The sequence below is a fragment of the Dermacentor andersoni genome, chromosome 8 (assembly GCF_023375885.2).
Source record: "Dermacentor andersoni chromosome 8, qqDerAnde1_hic_scaffold, whole genome shotgun sequence".
Lineage (NCBI taxonomy): Eukaryota > Metazoa > Arthropoda > Arachnida > Ixodida > Ixodidae > Dermacentor > Dermacentor andersoni.
Window position 1 is genome coordinate 119,276,873 of NC_092821.1, and position 25,128 is coordinate 119,302,000.

At 44.2% G+C, this 25,128-nt stretch overlaps 1 protein-coding gene and 1 pseudogene across 4 annotated transcripts in view; one reads left to right on the forward strand and one right to left on the reverse strand.

The window, feature by feature from the left end:
• Positions 1 to 25,128, reverse strand: part of LOC126529101 (ubiquitin domain-containing protein UBFD1-like) — a 63,477-nt gene that overhangs the window by 20,611 nt on the left and 17,738 nt on the right. For 3 of the 4 annotated variants that reach the window (XM_072289870.1, XM_055069618.2, XM_050176703.3), the window contains 2 exons: positions 21,184 to 21,386; positions 19,589 to 20,278 (listed from right to left, as the gene is read on the reverse strand). In XM_072289870.1, the coding sequence (XP_072145971.1) occupies positions 19,589 to 20,278; positions 21,184 to 21,322 (829 nt within the window). In that variant the 5' untranslated portion in view covers positions 21,323 to 21,386. The remainder of the gene's footprint in view (positions 1 to 19,588; positions 20,279 to 21,183; positions 21,387 to 25,128) is intronic. The other variant, XM_055069619.2, reaches the window with a different exon arrangement.
• Positions 1,763 to 17,837, forward strand: LOC126529128 (methionine-R-sulfoxide reductase B1-A-like; annotated as a pseudogene).

Genomic DNA, 25,128 nt, shown 5'->3' on the forward strand with positions numbered 1-25,128 from the left:
TTTTGCTAGTGCTCTTATAACATATTATCATGAGTCACCAATTAGCCCATAATCCACCACTTTGTTCTCCTGGAATCGTTATTCCTTCCACATGCGTTTTCGTTAACCTCGGTAAAGCGAATACAAAATAAGCATTGGTTAGCTATGGAAAAGAAAGAAAAATATATCGCGTGAGCCTCTCAGCGAGATGTAACAGACGCGCGTTGCTTAGGAGACGCGACACGTGACAAAGGCAAGCACGTGCACGACACTCAAACACGTGTCGTCCACGTGCTTTTCTTTTTTTCTTCTTGTCGCCCTTTAGTCCTACGTCACGTAGTACCGTACAGTGCACGTGAACACCGATCAAACCATAAGCATTCATGCAAACCTGTTAGCGCGCCTGGGGCAGAACAACCGATGCGACGGCGGCGACTGCACGCAACTGTTGGGTTAGCAGCAAAATGGACACCGATTTCTGGATATGTGATCGGCCCCGGATAGTCCCGAAAAAAACGAATCTCTGCGGAGCATAAACAGCATGCTAAGTTTGTTCATGTCGAACACCAGCGGCTGAAATGAAAGAAGAGTCCCGACCATTCACCCAGGCCCGAGAGAGAGCGGCCCGTACGAAACCCAGACAAATTCCAGAAAAAAAGATATTATTATTATTGGTACTATTATTCTAACAATAATAATCGCGCCAGCAACGCTAAATCGACAACTACAATGACTAATCTGACCTCGGAGAAAACGCCGCGTAGGACAAGTACCGTGCACACCGCTTTGCGTATCTCAACGCACAAAATGACATTTCTCAAGCGCTGACAATAAACGACCCTGCTTTTGTCGCCGCGCATGATATTTACACGCAGTACAACGCTTTTAGACGTGGAAAGGGGGCTCTTTTTTTTTTTCTAATGCCGCAGATTCTGTCAACATACTGTGTGCTCACCGAAAGGAGCCTTTGCGCAATGAGAGAAACGCCAAGGACTCGCAAAATGACTTGCGCATTTTTTTTTTTTTTTCTTAACGTAGCAACGTCGTCGAGAACACCGATGCGTTCAGATCGTCTGCTCAAGTTGCTTCAATCGCTCGAATGCGACTGATAATCCGAGGCGAATAACGAGCAAAGAAAAGGCCGCGCTTAGCCATGTGTAAACACAAGGCGCCCTATGACTATGCGATTTTTTTTTTTTTCGCGCCTCTCCCAAACAAAAGCATAGCGTGGTCAGCTAAAACGGGTAAAAAAAACTCCGCAAACGCTTTCTGTCGAGTATATAATTATCAAAGCGAACCAGCGCGGACGGTGGGGTCAGGACGGCGTTACGAGTAAGGCGCGAAGTTGTACTGCACGGCATAGCATATCGCACGAGTCGACACATCGGGATCCCAAAACAGCTGAGCGGTACGACTCGGTTCACGCAAGCTGACGCGTGGACGGCGCCCATTCCCCGCTTCGCGGCCGACAGCTGGCGCAAAACTTACGACTCGGCGAACCGCGAGGCTTCTCAAAGCTCGTCTCCGCTAAGGTCTTGGCTACCAGAGCACCAGCAATCGTCGAAATAGCCCCAGCAACTCACTTTCGCCGTCAGATGTGTTGTTTTCGGAAGCCATATTTGAGTACAACTGCGAGACTGTCGTGTGACACAAAATTTTACTGCAAATAAAACGTGAAACTATACAAGTTAAATTCTAATAATTGTTTGTTTATTACTTAAACATTATTGCTTTTAAGCGAAACAATCTTTTTTTGTTTAATATTTTCTGCGGTCCTGCGTAGACTGTCTGCTCACCGCTTCAAAGACCGGCAGACAGCCGAGTTCGTCAGATGCTTGCGTAACGCACGCTTTCCCTGTTCGGACGTGTAGTACCAGCGCTGCGCAGCAGTTTCAGTTAGCTGCTCGCGTAGGTCGGGATCGTCCGTAGGTTCGTGCGGCATCAACCGTTCGCGATGGCCTACTGCATGTGGAACGGCGCCGAAAAGTACCGAGACACGTTCGTGTCAGGTAAGCGATTTCGGTTTCTTCAAAAGCTCCTCTCCACGAGCGGCGCCGCAGCCTTGGAACCGTTGCCATCGCGACGCTGTCAGATTTTCCGCGCTGAGGTCAAACGTGTCCCGCCTGGCCCCGTCAGACTGACGAGTTGGCGACATGAAATTGCGAAAGGTCGGGTCGGTCGAGTCGGTGCGCGGCCGTGCCGGTAACTTTCGCGGGATCTTGCACGCGGAACGAAGTGCGCAAAAGCGATGTCGTTTCCTGCTGTTCTTGCGGCCAATCGCGCGACAAATCTATGCGGAAAAGCTGTGGGCGCGGACTTCCTCTACTGATCGGCGTTCTTCTTGACGTTCTCGCCGAGCGCGCGCGTGCGTGTATGAACCCTCCACGCATCGCGATTTCAGCGCCTCTAACTAGCGATAGTCGGCAGGTCTGATGCAAGTTCTCAAACGTCTAGCCGCAGAGTGCCTCTTTCGCGCGAGAACTCCCGAGAAATATCGCGCTGGAATCGCGCGGCAAACAAGCTTAGCTCAGACGTGAATCACGCGACCTGTCCATTAAGGCTGGCGCACGCCTGAGTGATCCGGACAGACCTCCCGACGTTAGCCACTGCTGGAAAAGCAAGGTCCAAATGAAGCGCGAATTAAGCGGGTGATCCTGTCTGCTTACTTCTAGCTCAACAGGAATTAAAGCGTGAACACAACTCCGTTTCAGTCAACGATTGAAGCATAAGGGCATGCCGATTCGAACAGCATCCGCCAACTCCTGCTAAGTTACTCCTAGTGTCTTGCTTGCTTGTTCAGCTTCATTGCAAAACCTGGGGAAATCTGATCGACCGTCAACCCCAGGCATATGTTGAGTGTTCTAGCTCTTTCATATTGTCGCAGACTGCACAGGTAGACCAGCTGCTTTTGAAGCTCTAGTACTGCGCATAAGTATTCCTGCGCTCTTAATCTACAGTACACATTCCGCTTTCATGGCTGTTACCATCTGCTTTCCACATCTACATCCTTGTGAGGCGCTGCTCACTCGTAGAAAGAAAAAGCGCACAAACATCGATTCTGGACTCTCTCATTTACTAACCATGCAGCGGACAGCCCACCTGTTTTAAGTGTTGCCTAAGCACATCGGGCATATGAGTGCAGACGTCAATGTAGCATATACATATATGGTCAATACACTCATTCAAACAGGCTCTGATTGGAGTATCCCATCACTGTACACACATTGAGTGACATTCTGCCCTAGAGCCGCCATTGAAGAACTGCGTTCGCTGGATCATGTTAATTTCCCTTGCAGTCCACTGTTTAGACATGCTTTGTTTGATAGCACTTTCCTTGAGCTCTTGTCTGGCTTTTTCACTTTCACATGGTGGTGGAATGAATGGTCGTCTATCGTGAAAAGGTCTATAACTTGAAGGTTTCTGAAAAAATGACGATAATTCCCCTTGATCAGATCATACGTACAGCATTATTCTTTGTTAGTGCAACATAGAGCATAAGCAAATGTGCAAACACTTTTAAACATGCTGCCACAGCAGCTGATGTATGTACAGTCAACAGCAAAAGTTTACGGGATGCAGTTTCCCCTTCAGATGTGAATTCCTGTACTGTTAAGGCATGACACTTCGTATTTAATGAATCACTGTGTAGGTGTCGAAGACTACTACATGCTGGAACATTTAATTCGAGGCTGTGTGACCACGCTTCGCGAGAATTCAGCCTCTTGGCAGATCCTGCGTCCCATAAGCTTTTGCGGTTGACTGTACATGAAGCCGGCCATGGCATAAATAATAGTCGCCAGATATTTGAAAGTTTATTTAACATGATTAACGTATACAATTGCAAAGTACGCACTTTTGGGACCCAACAAATTTGTTAAAGGGTCCTAGCGGGAGACATCTGCTGCTTGCGAGGGGACCCAGCTGTGGAAGCATCCACTATGCCGGCATTCAACACTCATTCTGAAAAGTGCAGAAAATGAGAAATTTAACTGAGGCATATGCTTTGTGATTGGAGCTGTCCTAGGGGCCTTCGCTTGGCCATGGCATATGCAAAACATATTATGCAATATGTATCGCGCTCGACAATAAGAACCATCATTGGTCAACGCATGTTGAATGCATTGCAGCTGATGCGAACCAGAAACTGTTCTTTCTCCAAAGAAACTTAAAATTGTCAACCCCTGCTTTTCGATCACTGGTCTACAAATCTGTCATCGTGCCATTATGATACGCAGCATTTATATAATTATATGAGCCCATTTCACTAAAAGGGATATTGATCAAATTGTGAAAGTACCAAAAGAATGTTGTTCGCTTTATACATGGCAGCTTTGAACACATGTCGATGACAAGGTAGGCCAATTTACCTACATTGTTTCAAAGGAATCACTGCTTCTGTCTGACATTTTTCCATCAGCTAATCAAAGGGCACTACAAGACTGATGCAACAAATAATATTTCTTTCTCGTCTGAATATGCCACCAGAACAAAGACTAGATTTGTTGGAAACTGCCTTTCCCACACAAGTTAATTGTTTCAAGCACTCCTTTCAAGGAGTTGTTATTGCATGGAGTAATCTAGCTAATTGTCAAGTTATTCAGGCAAGTGTTAATTCTTTTGTTTTTAAACTGTTGCCATGAAGGTTTTCGTCTGCCCTGTCGGAACACTGTTCTGTTTTTATATGCTGCGATTTGTGTCTGTTTCATTCTTGCAACTTTTGTAATCGGTTTGTTTGGTAACCCATCCAGCTAAAATTCCTTGTGGAGATTGCAGTATATCAATAAATAAATAATGTACGGTACCGTGAGGAAATGGGGTCCGAGAAGTAGTGCTCGTGTTTGCCTCGCCTTGTTCTCACACTGCTGCTCATCACGTTTAGTTCGTACCAAGTAAAGAAATTTTTTCTTTCATCTCCCTTAAAAGGGACACTAAATCAGATTAAGACAGGCAAGGTGTTCTTACAAAACTCAATTCTCATTCATTTTACGGAAAGAGGTTGCTTACTAAAGGAGGAAAATGGAGGCCAAACTTTTGAATTTTGTGCCCAGAACCTTAGCAGCAGCACTACACCGTGATGCTGCAGAATTCAAAGCATTTTCTTAAATCTAAAATGCAGTAAACATTATCAAAAACTTGTCCAGTTCAGTTTCTTGCTCCTTTAGAATACAATGGAGTCCATTTTAATCAAAAAGCAATTAGCTAGATGTCATCAAAATCCATAATGTTATGGCAAGCTGATGCAGAAACTCCAAGGCAGCTTAGCTAATACACCTTAACTAATTTTTCTCTGTTGTGTCTCTTAAACTATCATACTCATTGAAGCCTAAGTTCTCAGTGTTAAGGTGCATCTGTAGATGTGATGCAGTGCCCAGGATCACCCTTTCTGAAATCTCGCGTTCATTTAAACCACAGGCATGGCAACCACCCTTGGACTTCATTTCCTTTTTTTCCTGCATTTCAAGTCTTGTTTCGCATATTTCTATCTATGTGCCAAATTCAACTAAATTGTTTAAGTACGTTGTACACTTCGACCAAGACACCTGTGACTCCATTTCATGCATAGAAGGCAAGGCTTCGCAGACTAAGGAGACTTTTCTCTTTGTTTGCACTGGCAACCAAAAAATGAGTGCGGCACATGCGAAGGTAATACATAAGTATGCATCATGTAATTCCAAGTAACTTTAGACTCGTACATTTATGCCCCGAAATATGATGCAATTATTACGTGGAAGGCGTCCACTAAGCGGGCTGTTTGATTCAGCGCACCCTGAATGGATTGAGCTTGAAAGCCAGTGATGAAAATTGGCTTATTACACAAATTTGAGACAGGCACTCTGCATATCACAGCAACTTGTGCTATTTGCAGGCACTTATGTCTGCTCCCAGTGTGGCTATGAACTGTTCTCGAGCCGAACCAAGTTCTCCCACCGCTCCCCGTGGCCCGCATTCACCGAGACGATACACGAGGACAGCGTCACCAAGCGACCCGAGATTGGCCGGCCCACTGCTCTCAAGGTTGGCACACTCAAGCCGAATAGCTATAGATTTCTTTTCACAGACTAAAAAAAATTCAACGTATCCACTAACTATTTTTTACATTCTGTCAAATATATATTTATTTACGGCCAAAAATTAATTACAATGAATGGTGCCCTGTATCCAACTAAAAATTTAACTTATCGATTAGAAACATGTGTACTGCCACATCTGAAAAATGCCTGCCTTCATTCACGTCAGTGCCTGGCTTCTTTTTCATGTAGGCCATTCACAGTAGCATGCGCCAGAAAGAAACCTTCCTCTGCCTGGGCAAATTATGTTGTGCTTGGCCTGTCTTTGTCCTCTTTGCAAGTTGCACGACCGCAAAATTTATCTTCGGCTAGAATGAACACTAAACGGAGCCAACTGTAGTACTCTGCAATACTAGGCAAACATTTACTTTGATAAATGCCAGGCCAGTCCTGCAAAGTCATTCCTTTCTGTACTGACGTGACACCTTCTACTTGCCATTGCAGTGCATTGAATGAAGCTCGAGGCCCAATTAGACCCCAGAACAAACAAATTCCGGCAACCATCAGAGCGCCCTAAATAATTCACTGTCATTGCTTGTTTTTGTGAGCCAATTTCAGTTTAAGTACTCGGGAAGTGGACATTTCATGATAACATGTTAGCTCACTCCATTGTGCGATTGCTACAGCTGTCACACATGTACGCAGTCGTCATTTCTTTTTTTTTTTTTCACAAGCAACGTAATTATACGTCGCCTGATTTCTACATGATATCATCAAATTTTAATCTGCGTCGTGACATTGCGTTAATGTCGGTAATGCCAGGTTCGAGATTTCAATTAAAAGTTATCTGATAAGCATTTCTCAACCTTCATACTTGCCAAGTTTTATCTTTTTATCTGCAATAGGTGCATAACAGAATGTCCGAAAATATGTTTCAGTACTACGAATGAACTGCTATCACAAGAATGTCATCCATCGAAAGCATGCGCGAGATGGCATTGCTGACCTTAGCACAATTACATAGCGGCATCATTTCATATTTCAGAGGTTGAAAAAAGAAAGCGTGAGATACAAGTCATTACAACTCCACCGAATGGCCGTTTGTTAACAATAAAAAAAAAACATATTCTGGGTTTTACATGTCAAAACCACGATCTGATTATGAGGCATGCGATAATGGGGGGGCTCCAGATTCACTTCAATGCCCTAGGTTTCTCTACCATGCACCCAAAACCTTTTGAGTGTTTTTGCATTTCACCTCCACCAAAATGCCACCACTCTGGCTGGGATCGTACGCATAACTTAAAGCTCAGCAGCGTAATACCTTAGTCGCTAAGCTGTAGCAGTGGATATAATACTCCATTTCAAAATGAGCAGCCATTAAAAGAGTGTGATTCAATGAAAGCATGCCTGAGAAAACATTGCTGACCTTCCATACAGGTGCACGAGTGCATGGTGACATCATCATTTCATGTTTCAGAGACTGCCTTCAGAGCCCAGAGAAGAAAACACACATAAGGTGCAATTCGTTTTAAGAGGGGACACTTCTCGAAACAACTTTTCATAATTGTTATTTGTACGAGAAGTGTTGAAATTCAGCCAATTATAGAGTTCTTTTATGCAGATTTCAAATTTGCCATTGGCTTTTTGTGTAGCTTCTATATTTCCGGAGTTACCTCGTACACAATGGCAAAAGATAGTCATCTGTGTGGGTACTCCTTTTTTAAGTTCTGAGTTTTCACAAAAAGCATCATGCTGTCGCTTATTTAGCTCTTTGTAGACTGCAAGGTGCCAATCTCTAGCCAAACAAGGTGTACAAATTACTGGAACTATGCTAAAAAAGTTAGGACACTTCAACAAATTTTTCCCCCAAATTTCCTGAAATATAACCTTGTACTCTCACAACTGTTGCTGGGAGATATTGTCATTTCAAGTAGATATCAGCATTTTACATATCTTCAATAGTGTGTATGCCAAATTTTTTTAGTGTAGGTGTTGAAAAATTATAGATTACAAGGTTATGCTTCGTGGCATTGTGAGAAAGGTTAGTTGAAGTGGTCCTAATTTTCTTTTTATGTTCTAGTAATTAGACGTACTGTCTGGCTAAATATTGGCACTCCGTGGTCTACAAAGAGCTAAAAGAACTAGAGCATGATGCTTCTTGCGAAAATTTAGTACAAAAAGAAGTGCCCGCAAAGATCACTACATTTTGCCATTGTGTGGTGCGTAACTCAAGAACTATTGCAGCCAGACAGAAACTAATAAGATATTTGAAATATGATCGAAAAAATCTATATTTGGCTGCATTTTCAATTCGCTCGTACAAATATCTAAAAAAAAAGGTTTTTCGAGGAGCATCTTCTCTTAACACAGCTGCCACCAAATGGCTGTTTGAGAATATTCACCACAAGTTTAGAAACAACACGTGTGCTCCAGAATAGAGCAAAGCAGCCCAGCAATGAAGTGCCACAGCATCAAGTGGTAAACAAACTTGTTGACAAGTGTATCTTGGCATTGGTACGTATTGGGAGAGGGTGTGGCAGATATGTCATGATCTATTTCACCCACACTCAGAGTCCAGCGTGTTATCAGCTCTCGTTCGTGAAGTGTCATTGATGGGAATGAGATAGAGCTGGTTATGTTCTTATCACTGTCCAAGGCAACAGGCAGTCGGGCAGGAGGTCAAAGTTTTGCACATGTTTGCGTATCATACAGAACAGTACGTTGTTGTGGCAACCTGAGATTTACTGCTACATTGTGCAGTACAGCTTGTGCACAATGCATATGCTTATTTATGATTATGTCACAAAATTTCTAAATAATGAAAGAAAGGAGTGGGCAACCACGGATAAAAGAGATAGCAACGATAGATAGATAGTTCATAACGCTTGACATATAGGTCTCCTCAGACGAGCCATGTGGGGCACTGTGCAAGCTACCATATGAGGACTAAGATGTTCTTTGTTCTCAAAGCGCATTTTACTTGTGGCCAGCATTTTGTCTTTTCAACATGGTTCTTCCCAACCGGGCAAGGCTTCGCACATTCGTTGACTCGTTTCTAAAGAATGATTGTAATGACATGGTTATAAAATTTGTCTCCTAGCTACAAAAAAAAAAACAATAAATTGCTTTTTTTTTTTTCACTTCTGTGTAAAGGCATGGGATTAGCCCAGCTCTCATGGAAACGAAAATCCCGACAACAGATGAATTAGCCCTTCTTAAGATGTTTACTTAATTTGTACAGCCGGTGTTTCCGCAAACTCTTTCAAAAATTTTCTAAAGTTCCCTGTGACAAATAGCACAATTCCAGTCCATGAGCTGGTCTACTCAAGGAGGTGGACGTTACTTGCACAAAAAATTTAAATGCATAATTGACTAATGAACATAAATTAACTAATTAAGTTTTAAACTGATTAACTGATGGCACGTACTGCAATTTGCAAATTCTAGCCTGATCGACTTGGAACGAATTCTCAGGATGACACCAGTTTCGAGATGCTAATTCCCAAACTTTGCCGAGAAATGCGTTGGCGTTCCAGTTACTTTTGAGCTTCATTGCTTGCAACAACGTTTTGTTGAGAAAGTAAGTGGAATGACAGTGCATGTTACAGCATGTTTGACAGTGCACATCTTGTAAATGGTGTCTTCCACAGAATGCCTTTCAAGTGAATATACCTTGCAGTCTCACCCGCTATAATTTTGTAAGTTGCATAATGTGCCATATACTAATTAAACACATAATTAATTTTTTTAATCAGTTGATTATGCATTTAAATTTTTCTTGGAAGTAATGTCCACCTCTTTCAGCAGACCAGCTCGAGGACTAGAATTCTGCCATCTGCCACAGGCAATCTACAAAAATTTTTCAAGTGTTAGCCAAAACACCCTGTGTGTATTTACATTGCCTCTCACATTTAGAAATGTGGTATAGTCTAACTCAGACTTTCTAGTTCATGTGTCGCATCTATTCTTTCAATGTTCGCACACCCTTGGAATAGTGTGATCAACTCTCTTTCTGTTGCTTATTTAGCATGTTTGTTAGAATTAACCTCTGCGAATAAAAAGAAAGTAAAAAGAATAAAAGAACATTCGAACATACTGAGTCACTAGATATGTTGAACTAATTTCTGCACCATCCTCAAGTCCAGTACATTTCTGCTTTTCCTGTTGATGGTATTACCCGCTGGCAATTGCTAGTTGGGGCAAATGTTAACATTCGCCCCAACATTGTCCTTGCAATGCTGCATGCCACTTGCATACATACAGCCTATCGCAAAAACGTAAAGGCTCACTGGCATTTATTTGGCAGCTGGCCTTGAAGGCTGCGTATGCTTTTCCCTGCTCAAGCTAAGTCCCAAAAACTAACCAGAGAGCCTTACTGTGCATGTTTTTAATAGCAGACTTGCCAACTTGTTCAATATATATGTGGTGTTATTTTTCTAGCTGCGCCAAATTTTTTAAAAATTGCCTGTTGCGGACAGCACAATTCTAACCCATGATCTAAATTACTCAATGAGGCAGCCATTAAGTCTATGGGAAATCAAAATGCTTAAATGAATAGTTAACATAATTATGGTGATTAACGATCTAATTAATTACTTTAAGGCACATATTTTGATCTATGAACTGTAGCTAACGAGTTCACAAGGCATATCCATTTTATGGGTGATGATTTAAGTTATTCCCTTAATCTGCCACCGCACATGTCAAACATCTATATGTCCTTAATGTATTACCAGCAATCCAAAGTCCTAAAGCTTTCCAGCATCCGAAAATTGCTTTTCAATACAAGTGAGGCATTTCAATCCAAGCCTGATGCCTTCGTTGAACTCCTGTTTCTATTTGGCTTCTGCAGTTATCAACTGGAATGAACAAATTTTCGCATAAAAAGCAGACGGGTGCACTGGCTACGTGGTAGCTTCCCAAGTAGGGGCATCCCACTGGCACCCTGGCCATACTCTAGGTCAAGTTGTGAGATTATTTACGAGTGACCATAATTCCCGAGCAGCATTCCCAAGTTGTCCTGGAATTCCCAAGCCTTCCCAGCTGTGATACACAGCTGTCCTTATGTGCCTGTGTTTATTCAAGCCATACTTTAGGTCTTTGTCCTGCTTCACCATGAGTAGCAGAGCAGAGTAGCAGGTTAGAGGAGTTTACCTTAGGCTAACCTTTCTCTATCCCTTAAAGAATTGTAGACGGTCGCTCGGAGAGGTCTCCTTATGTGCTGGTAAAAATAATGATAGCTGGTCTGACAACCGAGGACAATTACAATAACAATGACAACCTTTACGGCCACCTTAGTCAGGTGGTGCACCGCCTTTTGCCTCCCTTCCTTGGCTTGTGGCCTGTAAACCGAAATAAAGTAGTTCTTCTTCTACATGAAAACGATGATGGTGCAGCAACAATGGTGTTGCTCATGATGTCGGCAACAACAGCAGCTAAAATACTGATGACAGCTTGCAAACTCGCATGTCATGAGCCCAATGTCAAATTCTGGAGGTGGGAAGAAATTAAGTTGTCAGATGAGTGCTTCCACCTAGGAACAGAAGCGATAAACAATACGATGATAAACAACAGATGCCACAAAAATTGCCTTTAGCCCTCTTAACAGCTACTGCTGTAATACATTTCCAATCTCCGTCCCTCTCATTGCTATGGTTGTTTACATTTTTGATAAAGCCCCTTTGATAAAGTACTACGCACCCATTTTGTTGTTCCTTCTCATTTGCACCTTGGGAAAATATCTGTTCCTGCTTTGTACGCTTTGCAGGTGTACTGTGGAAAGTGCAATCAAGGGCTCGGGCATGAATTCCTAGGAGATGGGCCCAACGGCAAGTCGCGCTTCTGAATCTTCTCGGAGTCGCTGCGGCTTGTCCCCAGCGACCAAGGTGACTGCAGCAATGGGGCGGCCTAAGGGGCCCCAGTTGGTGTTCGATCAAGCGTGTGCCTTTTGCCTTTCAAACTTTTTCCACCACTGCCGTAGGAGCAGTTTTCTAGTCTTCAGATCTGCCGTGAACTTGTCATCGGAGAGATGGCTTCTGTGTTCCCACGCCGTCTGTCCCCGTTCCCAAGAATGAGTCATGCAACACAGGCACAAGCACACAAAGAATAGATCTGATCTCGCCAGCAAACCTGCAAAGGACAAGGTGCTGTCGTACCTGTTGCATGTTCACACGAAGTGCTTTTAACCACGGTTACCATGTAGCCTGCTAAGAACTCCCCACAACCTTTGCAGTAGCATAGTCAAGCTCACATGAGATCAGCTTGTTAGATTTGGGAACAGCTCTCGAGATGTGCTCTTGCAGCTGCTAATGTGCGTGAAATTATTCCTCTTAAAGCAACTGTTGGTACGACTCTTAAAGAATTTTTTAACTATAACTCCTAAAGGGAATTGTTTCGTACAAAAATTATTCAGAACTCTGATGCTGGTGAGGCTGTTAGTGTGGCAGTTCAGATAGCGTGGGAATGATGGGCACCTGGATTTGCCTAAACGATATCCTTTTGGCTTCAAACAGCCTTGCAACATTGTGAATTGATAATTTTCATCAAAATATGGGTGATGTTTGAAATATTGCATCTGTCGTGTGTTTTCAGCTCTTGAGAAAGCTTCCGATGCACAAAAGCATGGCCTTTGAGATGTTTTCAGCCCTTGAGAAAGCTACTGGTGCACCTTTAGTACATGAAAGCATGGTTTTTTAGATTTGCTTCGTGTTACTTAAGGCAGCTGCCACTATGTGTTCAATGTGGACACTACCTATCACATTGCGAATTAGAACAGTTTGCAGTTGTGATGACCATGCGTGGAAATTGCCTTCATGAAATTAGAAAAATTGTAATTTCTTGGAAATTTATCAAGCGTAATGAATAACACCACAAGGACATGCAAGGTGACAAGCTCAAAGATTAGACAAATCCAGGTAGTACAACCCGTCATTCTCGTGGTCTCTGAGTGATAGCAGCGCCAGCATTCCCTCTATATAGTAAATATTGTTGAAAACTCTATGCTGCCTGGTTAAGAGTTTACACAAGTCTGATGTCTGTTTTCAAGAGAAGTTACAGGGTTGCAAGTTTAATGCTCAGGTTTCGTGAAACGTGTCAATTTTCAGCAATTTATGCAGCAAAGTTTTGAAAGCATGAATTGGGTATCTGCTCTGAACCGTGAGTAGAAGTTGACTTTGTCTTTTAAGTGAAACAAGTTTCTTTGAAATTGGCTCAGTGGTAGAGCAATTTCTGCCAAGCATTTGATATTTGCAAATCACAACTGGCCAGTCCATACTGCTGATTGTCTATGTTTGATCAGGGGTGCAATATTTGAAGACAATCTCCGAAATGCACTTGTTGCCAAATCCTGTACTTATTTTAACTTTGCATCTTCTACTATTTATAGAAAGTGATGGGAGAGTATATTTATATATTTATTTTTTATTTTTAAAGTGTGATGAGAGATTTGCTTTTTCACATAGTCATTTACCTAAAAAATGTGCTCCGAGAAGTGGTGGTGTTTCTTATCCAGCGTTGGCACAGCTCTCTGCACATGGAATAATACTATTGTGTACTATGTTTACTGTTAATCTAGTGCATGCAATTCAAGGCTACAGAAAGGCAAGATTGCCTTTCTGTAGGACAAGATTTCTGGACAAGATTGTCCAGCTGCAGAACGTACACGGTTCTCAGAGCACTGCTGACCAGTGTTCTAGGTGGATATCAGTGGCTGTGTATGAACACAGTGCATCTTTTTGGCCTTCTTAGGTAAACTGCATAAATTTGTTTCATTTTGAAGCCAAGATACTCAAGAGTATGCTACATATTTGCAAACTGAGAAGTTAGAGGTGTCATTGTGGTTTCTCAAGTACAGTCACTTGTACTTTTTAAGTGGTGATTTTGGCGTGTCCCACATCTGTGATAAAAACGAGGGCACCTAAGGTGAAGCTTGTTTGCCTTTAGCTCATTTCAATAAACAATTGGCTATTTCAATTTTGTTATCTATAAAGGGGGAAGAGATGCTTGATTAGCAATATTATTTGTTTAGTTTACACTCTGTCCTGACACATTCTCGATGATTTATCGCACCTTTTTCGGTAACAGCTGCCAGTTGACATTCGCATGCAGAGTAACTTATACTCCGCATAGTGCAGTGAAAGCTATGAGCCAATCAGAATCTTTAAAAAGAACAAGAGAGGACTCCTTCACTGTGTGCCTTTTATCACCCTTTGTGCAACCCCAACTGAATGGAAGCTTCACGTTAAGAAAAATTGCACACAATGGGCAACCCGTGCTCCTTTCTCTGAAGCACGCAGCCAGTTCTCGTTGCTGATTGGCTTACACCAGCCCTAGCCTTCAGTGCACTGCATGAAGTAACATAGACTGAGTATACTTCATTTCATACATAGCTGGCAATGCTACGAAGACCAGAGCGACTTATCTCATTGCTCTCATTCACAACCAAAAAATTGCACTTCTAGTGCAAAAGAAACACATAGGTATGCATCGTGTGATTCGATGCAATGTTGTAATGCAAAATGTGATGTAATGATTACATGGAAGGCGTTGAAGACTTGAACCTGTTTACTGTCGAACGAGTGGAGTGACATGTTTCTGTGACCAGCGGTCATAGCACGTCACTTGCGCTCGTGACCAAAACATAGTGAAGCGCATACTGGAAGCCCAAAGGTGCACAAGTTAATACACAAGATTTGACGCACAACCTTGCATCCACAAGTTGTAAAGCATGAAGTAGTTATTCCATAGAAAGCGTCGCAGATCAAATGCAACTGCACTTTAAAATACAGTGAGTGAGACTTGTATGACCTTTTTACTTGCCTAGCTCTCGTAGAATCGTCTGCGACGTATGAACCAGATTGTAGTGCCTCTCTTTAGACGGCCCAGTAACAATAGCTGGGAAATCTATATGGGCTGTTGTGCTTTCCATCGAGCTAAGTACTAACCATTTTCAGCTCTACACTGTACTTGTCAAAGTGTGCTATATCTCCCTTCCCTCTCGTTGCTACGTGTGGACGTTCGTCGAGCTATTGCTTTCACTTCAGTGCCAGGTGCCAGTGCGACAAATGCCGGGTGCACCCCAGACAGCAACCTGGACCAGAAGCCGAAGCGACTGGGCCTTCTGTATCGCTGCAACCTGTCCTAAATGTTACCCAAGCCAGTGTGTCTAGCAACTCGTGATCGCTGTCTGCAGTTCGGCTGGCGGTCGACTGTCCGTGAATGTAATCCGCAATGTGCCTGGCGCACTGTGTGGGGATGTTCTGGGCTGGGATAATGTAACAATTCTATGCCAATGTTATTCGTTTTCGCCAATGGTTTCAGTGGCACTCCGACAATGTTATCACCAGGATCGGCTGGCCGTAAATGGTGGTTGATGGAAAAGGATTGGAATCAAAAAGGAATCCTTACATTTTACTGGCCTGCTTGCTGAACTTATGACATGCTTCGTTTGCAGCAAAAATGAAAGAAAATAGACGAATCAGGGTGTTTAGCCGGGCTTTTCGGTATGTAATGCATAGCCGCAACACTGCAAGCAGGGGAGGGAGAGAGGGTTGTATCACGATTTCCATCCCCGTAGTGCGATTAGTTGATGCAGCAGAAGCAGTGGGACCTGTTTACATTGCTGAAGAAATACAAGCACGCAAATGGTTCTGGCATTTGCAGTGCTTACCGTTGCTGTCTGTCTGCATAAACTTCCTTCTGCTGAAATCTGCCTAAGTGGTCATTTCATATTAGCACAATTGTGGCTATCTCGCACACTTTGTAACTTAATAACAAGACAGCCGAGTATAAATAGTTTTAGGAATGACTATATTACTTTCAAATGAGCTGAATAATTCAAGCAGAATAATCAGTGCTATGGGCAGCATTGTAACTGCAGCGAGTTGTGACGCTGATGTTGCAGAAGTTTTGACAGAAGTGTGGCTTCGGAGACTGCAGTCTGTTGTTCAATCTTGTAGAACGTGTTGCAACCACTGACATCCAGTGCTTTGGAACTTTGCCATGCTTTGTCTCATCGGCTTCTGCTGCTTCAGCGAATCGTACAATACATGTCAGAGGTTGCCAGTGACTTTGCAGACCGCAGTTCCCCTGATAGCCAGTGCTTTGACGCATCTGCTACTGATTTGGCTCATCAGCTTCTGCTACATGGGCCGATCATACCGTACTCGTCAGTGATTGCCTACATGGGGATGGGAATCAGAATATGGCCTCACGACGTGTGGTTTGAGAGGAGCGTACGCATGTTTTTTTCTGCTCACATTACCTGTCTGTTCTTGGCCTGTACGATGCCATCCATCCCACTCTGCCCCCATACAGATGTCCCAATGCCCCTAGATAGCAGGCCTGTGAATTATGCTTTATGACGTCATGCTACTTAGACTGAAATTTCCATTGCCAAGCCCAGCGTGACAAAAGTGGTGACATCAAAACCACTACGGCCTACTCGGGAGCATCCCCATTAGATTCTATAGCAGTCGAACAAGGTAGCATGATGTCACAGATCGAAGTGCACCGGCCTTGTGTGATCTGGGAGGCATTGGATGTCCGCACTGTGATGAATACGCCTCCTGGTACCACCACACAGTGTGCACATATGCCCAACCTTCAACCCATTCCCAACCCTGTCTGCAACAATCTTTGGCTTTGCAAGAAAAACTGTGCCGGAGCTATTTAGTGCTTACTAGAACAGAGTGATGACAGTTTCAGAGGAAAAGAAACCCATCTGTTTCAAACAAGGAACCATACAAAGGGATGTTGAAAGCAAACATTGGGTCAATCTAGAGTGTTGCATTGGCCATTTAAAAACCTTGCGGTGCTTGCTACATCGTTGCAGACAATAGTGCAACTGAAGGGGCCGCCACAATCTTTCTACAATTCAAATAGCCTGCAACAAACAGTCTCTTTAACCAATGTTGTACCAGTGACGCAAATTCTGTCGCATGTTTGTTGCTGACAAAGGCTTTGTTCTGGTTGGAACACTTAGTGATTGATCACTTTGGCTTGACTTGATGTCCTGACACCTTAGAATGCTTTGTTGATCAAATTAGCTAGTTAACATTTGGACATCGCATCTTGGAACACTGAATCGATAACTTTAGCTTGACCTAAAGTTTACCTCTAGTGACCCACCCAGAAATTCAAAATTCACTTTACAAGAGCAGTGGAGTGCAACTTTTTGAGATTGCTCGATTTAGACTCGGTGAAATGCGTAATTATGTAGTTTCAACTGCAACCTCGCAAGTGTATATTGTGAAACAACATGATGTAAAGTGATGTGAAGCCTGCCTGAAAAAAAAGAAGTCAGAGAAACTAAATGTGCCTGTAGACTGTGTTCCAGGTCTTGGTGGAAGTTGCAGTAGCATTCAAGTAACTAACGCCTGCTTGTTTCTCATTCAAGAAAAGTGTTGAACGTAGCTGTAGGCCAATTACCATGAATTGTTCTTGCTTGAGGGTTGAACAAGATGCAACCACTGATCTCCTCAAAGACTCTTTAGGAAATCCCTTTGTTTTGTACGAGTATATTTTTAAAAGCATTGTATTTACACATGTATGTTCCCATTTTGTCTTTCCCAGTGCTTCAGCGTTACACAATCGCCACTTTCGCTAGATTCTTGCGTTGTGTACCAACTACAGCACAAATGACGTGGCGCCGGTAAAGCCTTCAAAATGACAGGCGCGGTGCCGCTGACGCCTTTTACTCGGGAGCTGTTGGATGTCCAGTGCAAGATATCTTTGTGAATGCTGGCCTGTGCAAGTTTTGGATATGCTTTCGTTATGTAGTGCACTATGTCAGCCAACCTTGCCTTTTGGTGTTGGCGATACAAATAAAGTACCTGTTTGAACAGATTGCATTTATACTTTCTTTTGCTTCATTTGATGCAAGACACTTGCATGAGTGAATTCCTTCTGGAATGACAAGTAGCATAACTAGAGGTGAAGGCTTTTGAAGAGAGGAAACATATTGTCCAACAAGCCTCAATCCAAGCAAGGCTTCTTTCTAATGGTGGATGCACTTCAGCAACTGGAACATGTTTGACTAGGTCTAACTGCACAGAAAGCACAAGGGGACAAGAGAAAGGGTTGAGGCAGCACATAGTTCTGTGTAATGTAACCCTCATTTGTATTGTTCTTCATATAATTCTGTGCAATTTGTAGTGCCAACAGTTCCTGAACATTTAGTCACCTCTGCAACCCAACCGTTCATGGTAAAAATCACCTTACCAATATAAGAAAAATCTTTTTTTCTAGCATCTTCAGAATAAATGTGGTATTCAAAAGTTCTCTTTCTGAAAAGGGAGAAACTGGTCTTAGAGGTTTGGTTGTCGCCACTCTTACTATGCAAATGAGTTGCTGATGCACATGGCAGTGCCTTTTTTAATAGCAAAGCAAAGAACTAGTGCTATAAACAAACATGAGTACGAGATAAAAATAATTTATTGTGCAACTACCTTGGTCGAGGTTGCCTTCAAGTAAAGGAAACATACATTGTAGGGGCTTAATGTCCCAAAATTGCACAGTGGTTTATGAGGGACGCTGTAGTGGAGCTTTCAAAATTTTGGCCACCTGAGGTTTTTTTTAACGTGCATCCAAGGCACTGTACAAGGGCGTTTCTGCACTCCGCCCCCATCGGGATGCAGCCGCCATAGCTAGGATTGAAGCAGAAACCTTGCACTCAGTAGCACAAGGCTATAGCCACTGGGCAACCGTGGTGTGTTTCTAATGTTTTGTATGTGCCATAGAGAAGGACAGAGAAGAAAATCTGAGGCTCCCAACCCAATCTTAAATATGTGCAACTGAGGGACAGGAAGTAGCAGTTGCTGGCTTCCCGAGTGATCACTGGCATAAGAGTGTGCTATCTCAGGCACAGAAGTACTATTACCCTTTGCGAGTGTCTGGCCATGTCATCATAGGCATGTTACAAAGTTAATGGGTGCCCGTCAACTGAGATTATTGGTCAGTACCACGTAGTCGTAACATTATGAAAAGAACTGTAGTCGAGGGCAGGCTAGGTATAAATTCTGACTGGATGGATTTCTTAAGTGCAGGAATGTCTTTGCACTCTGCCCCCAGTGAAATGTGGATGATTTCATTTTTCCTTCGGTAAGGGGGCGGGGGGGGGGGGGGGAGGAGGGCACAGTGGCAAGTTGTTAATCTATTTTTCTGGGACTATAGCTCTTTCTCATTATGTCAGCTTCCTGCTGCTGCAACAGTGTATGCACGCGTGTGCCACTCCCACACATTCGCACGCAAGCAATGACATGCTTGCAGCCACTCCCTAAACGTTCCTCCAATCTGGCACTGCACCTTGACTACATGGCAGCATCGCCCACCACACCCGAATGCTGCAGTTCATTAGCACTTCTAACTTGATTCCTAAATTAAACCTATTTACTGGCCCCTTGTAGGATGGACAGTTATTTCTCAAGGAACCCCTAAAGATTCACTGAGGTGCACTATCAAACTGCAGCGACCATACTTCAGTTAACAGGTGTCACCGCTCTACACTTGCTGATACTTTCGGAGGTCGAGGTGCAGTTTTGAATGGAGAAGAAGCGTTTGAAGCTTTTAAATATAAGCACTTGAGTTTGCTGAGAGCTCACTAGTCACGCCGCCATTGCAGATTGTGTCCACCCCAACACGACGCAGCTCATACAGATCGTCCCGCAGTCGCTTGCACTCATCCCGCAGCGACTGTATCTGCTCCTCATACGCTGCTATCGTCAGTCCTGTCACCTGTGTCTGGCAACCGACAGATGTCGCCGCGGAGTGGCTGCTTCGCAACGGGACAACGACGATGGGTGTTTGTTGGCTACAGCTTCCGGCCAAAGTTCTAGCGCTATGCGTAAGGCCGGGGTCAGCATTCTCACTCGGCTCCATAGTTCTGGCGCTAAGCCTAGCGTTGGCTCTTTCACTTGGCACTACGCTTGTAATCTGCGTCGAGACGGTGCCGACTGTGCCCTGGTGGTCGCGCCTCAAACGAGAACTGTACCCCAACAGATGACGTATGACCACGGGCGTCGTCGTGATGCCAGCTTGAGGCCTTTTGCTGGACTGCCCCGTGCTTAGGGGCTCGCTCACAATGGCGGCCGAAGAGCCGTCATTGGCCAGCCGTGGCTTCCTGGGCCGACCTCGGTGACCGCGTGTTTGAACATCACACGTCTGCTGGAACTGGGAAGGCGTGGCGTGGGGCGCCAGGTAGCGCTTCTTGGGGCCCTGTATGTAGTCATCTGGCTTGAAGTGCTTGCTGCATATCTTCGCGTACTCGGACGGCACCCACGGATCATCGGAATCTGCGATGTGGAGAATGTTACTGCCAATCAGGGCCCCACACTGAGAGCACAGCTAGGCAGCTATGCGCGAGTCGTGAGGCAGGTGAACATGTTCCAACATTCGACCGATATCTGCTCGGGGTATCCTATATGTCCGCTGCAAGAATATATACTGTATCATAAGAAGCCAACAAACGAAGACACCTAGGACAAAATAGGGGAAGTTACTTGTACTTATTAATTGAATTTAAAAATTATACATTAATGGAAATGAAAACAGATGAAAAAAACAACTTGTCGCAGGTGGGGAACGATCCCACGTCTTCGCACTATGCGTGCGATGCTCTCACCAATTGAGCTACCGCGACGCCGTTTTCCAGGTCAAATGTACAACTGAAGCAATCGCTGGTGCTTGCGTGCACTTGAGAATGTATATATACATACAACACTATTCACAACATATGGACAATCGATCACATATGCCTCATTTGCTATATAATTGGCAACATTTCTTCTTTAATTGGGTACTGCAGATGTCTTTTGCACCGAGTGACAACTTGACAACAGCGATAATACGGTCATAACAACATCGAAAGGTAAATTCAGTGGCGATTAAGTGGTAAGTGTAAGAGAAATACGTGAGCATTACCTCCGAGTTTCCGGATCCATAATTTACACCGTGTTCACTACACTGCAAAGTATTGTTTAGGAGCTCACTTGGCATGTCCTGTCTATTGACGGTGGTCCAGAGCAGATCACTGTCAACTGCACCATATATATACACACACACACACACCACGTGACCGGCTTCCCACACTTCACACACATACACTTTTCTCCAATTTGACACTCCTAATGCTAACACATTAAAAAACAATGATGCACAGCAACAGACTGATCTAGCTGCTAGGAAACTGGTCACTCGCCTTGAATGGGTGGTTTGAGTGCACGCACGGCCAGTGTCCACGACTCTCGGCGCTCCATGTTGGAGGGAAACTCGTGGAACACCACGCCCCTGGTGGCACCCACCTGGGAGCAGCAGCCGGGAACCACGCAGTACATCATGGCCGACACCGTCAGCTGGTACTATATGCCGCCTCGCACTGTATACTGCGGCATGCACTACAACCTGCAGACAATGCAAAGTGCAGGAGGGAGTGTGAGGGGGCAGGTCGCGAATGGGAAGCAAAGGAATGACTGAAGAGAAAAATTTGAGGGCACTGTAAAGAGGGGAATAGGGTCGGAAGGGAATTTGAAGGTGCTGCAACAGAGATGAATTAGGTTGGAAGAAACCTTGAGGATGCTGTAGCAGAGGAATTAAGGTAAGAAAGCAATTTGTGGCCGCTGTAATTAAGAGAAGGAAATCGGGGTGAGAAGGGAATCTGAGGATGACATAACAGGGAAATAGTGGTCAGAAGGAAATTCGAGGGTGCTGTTAAACAGAGTGGAATTAGGGTAAGAAAATTCAAGAGTGTTGCAACAGAGGCAAATTAGGGTTAGAAAAAAATCTGAAGTCACTGTAGCTGAGAGGAACTTGGGTGATAAGGAAATTTGAGGGCACTATAACAAATTGAAATTAGGGTAAACAGGAAATTGGGGCTTTCTGGTAGATGGCAATTAGGGTTAAAATGCAATTTGAGGACACTGTGGTAGAGGGGATTAGGGTAAGAGAATTTCGGGGCATTGTAACAGGTGAATTAGGGTAAGAAGGATTTGTGGTTGCTGTCAGAGAGAGAAAATGGGCTCAGAAAGGTATTTGAGTGTACTGTAAGAGAGGCAATTTAAGGTAATTAACAAGAGAACTTGTGGTCACTGTGAGAGGGAAATTTGGGTCAGAAGGGAATTTGAGGGTGCTGTAGGAGAGAATCAGGGTAATTGCAAAGGAAATTTTCGACGCTGTGAGAGGGAAATTACGGTTAGAGGAAAATTTGAGGGTGCTTTAACAGAGGAATTAGGGTAAAGAATTTAGGAATTCGTGGATGGTGTAACAGAGGAATTAGCGTAAGGAGGGAATCCGAGGGCACTGCAGCAGACAGAAATTAAAATGAGAATCAAATTTGAGGGTGCTATAACAGAGTGGAATTAGGGTTAGAATAAATTTTGAGGACACTGCAGCAGAAGGGAATCCTGGTAAGACAAGAATTTGAGGATGCTGTATAAAAATGTGGAAATAGGGTAAGGAGGAAATTTGTGGACGCCGTGGCAAAGAGGAATTAGGGTCAGAAGGGAATTTGAGGATGCTGACAGAGAATAATTAGAGTATTTAATGGAATTCGTGGACACTGAGAAGGGAATTTGAGCGTGCTGGAACAGTGGAAAATTAGGGTCAGAAGAAAATTTGTGGATGCTGCAACACAGAAATTAGAAGATAATTTGAGGGCGCAGTAACAGAGGGCAACTTCCTTGTCACATTTCATTTTATTACATTAATTATATAGGCAATCGTTGATTTTTCTCTGTCACCATGATGTTCCATAATAAAGTCATTGTCCAATCAGAATGAGCCACCCACGTGCTCTACGCTGCAGGCACGAGGGCAAGCATTTGAGGAGTAGCCAAGAAGGATGGTGGCTTCACGCGCTGTCTTGCTATTCTAGCAGCTTTGCCTCGTGCCAAATATTCGAGTTCACATGACTGAGCATGCGCTAGCAAAGGAGAGTGCGCATCGTCTTCCAGCCCTGCCATGGCTGCGCACTGCTGAGCACATACACGGCCTGCGGGCCCACGAGCTTTGTCTTGGAAACTGCAGCGAGTGCCAGCACTAAGGGCATGCCGAAATGCCTGGTGGCTTCATATATGTTCCCGCGCGCCTAGTGTTGGAGGTAGCGTAATACAACTTTAGGAAAGCAAACAGCATTCAACTCCCCACTGCCAACACTGCTCATTACGCTGGCTTTGCGACAGCAAGTGCTCGGGGTCATGAAATGAGACCTGTTCACGTTTGAACGCGCGTGACACCATGCATCCTTGTAAGCAAATGTTTACTGCAATTTATACACTTCCGTGTAATTATCTACTATGCCATCACCATGACGCCTCGCCTTTCGCAAGAAGGCACAGGAATGTCGCTTGTGGACGCTTAGTTGAAAAAGTCACAGTTTCACCCGAAAGGCAAAGCACCAATTGCGATAGCAAACTAGTAGATAGTTATACAAAGTAACAATAGTAGTTTTATCGGTCATATAAACTTGTAAACATTCGCTTACTAACTTAATTAACAATGGCATAATGTGTAAGCACGACTGAATGAGGCTGTACGTAGAAAGAAACAAACACACAGAGACAGCGTTGTCTCTGTGTGTCTTTTTTTTTTTCTACGTCCTTGTTCAGCTCGCACGGCCGCGCCGTAAGCAGCAGCAGCTTGGACCCCTCCCCCCTCCCTCGCCTCAACCCCGTGGCTCACGCGCGACAGGAAAGGGCGCGCTTCCGGCGTAAAGTAGCGCCACGCTTTGAAGAATGCCGCCTCCTCCTCCTCCTAGCGCCGCGTCGCTATTGGCCTAATAGCATCACGTGGGCCTTCGCGCCGGCGTCGTTTGTTTACAGTCGTGCTTCAGCGCCATTTTCGCATGAGAAGTGTCTACGGAGTGGCGAGGAGCGCATTTTGGCGCCGTTGCTATTCTGTGTTGTTTCGTATGCTACGCTCGAGCGGTGTAGGCGGCGCCACGGTCGAGGAGGGAGCGTGAAAGAGGAGAAACGAGGAGGAGTGAAGTCGGAGGAGGAGAGTGTCGCTACTTTACGCCTTCCTCTCTCGCACACGCGAGATTGAGCCGCGTTCGCCGGCTCACCCTCGCACGCTAGCTTTCACTCGCACATACAGCATACGGCGCGCGGCGACGGCAGAAATGCGCTTGGAGTGTCCATATAATTGCTATCACAATGATAAAAAAATGGAGCGTCTATGCTGGCAGTGAAGCTCGCCTCCTGGCAGCAAGGCAACGCGACGTTCAGAACCTATTTGAAAAATTCCTGCGGTAAAACGCTCCCTAGACGACGCTTTACAACTTTCAGTGTATAACCAAAACTGGCGATGGCGTCTGGTGAGGGGCCCTTTAAGTTGGGAATAGTAAAAGGCTCAATCGATATAAATTTTGAGAGTTTACAAATCCACAATCTGAGGCACGTCGTAGTGAGGGACAACCAGGTTAATTTTAACCACCTGGAGTGAGCATTAGTTGCTGCATTAATTTTTTTGGCGTTAGCATGCGTACTTCGTGTTTACAACACGGTAATGTAGCCTCTGACGTAATCTACTCATCACAGACGTCACATGAAGCAGCTACCCGTTTCGGTACCTCGTTTATTGGTTATTCAAAATTATTTAATTTCTAAACAAATTCAACCATCCTACCGGTGGCAGGACTATCAATGTCATTTGAAAATGATAATATAATATGGTTAAATAATCGCCGGAGTTGCACTTCTCGACTACATACAAGCATTTTTATGAGTTTGTGGCAGTTATATTGGCCCTACGAAAAGTGAACGCATCAATCTTGAAAGTTGTTATAGTGGTAGCATGCAGATTTAAAAAACAGCAGTTGGCAACCAAGGCACGCAAACCGCGCGGGGTTGTGTTAGTCCGCCAGCCAATCACAGAAGCAAACAAAATCGTCGCCATGCGACATCTTCAATATGGCGTCGTACTGATACCTCCGTAGCGTCTGCTGTTCTTGAAGTCTTTTCATCGGCGGAAGCGATATGAAGTGTGCAACAGACCTGCACAAATTAAGTGTATGGAGTCTGAGCATTTCAAAAGTCCGCGTCACAGTCCATTTCATCTGAGCCCGTTTTACTCATTAAACTTCACAGCCAAGTTTAACTTGGCAATATATAGTTGCAGTGAAGCAAGCGTTTTCTTCCAGTTCAATAAA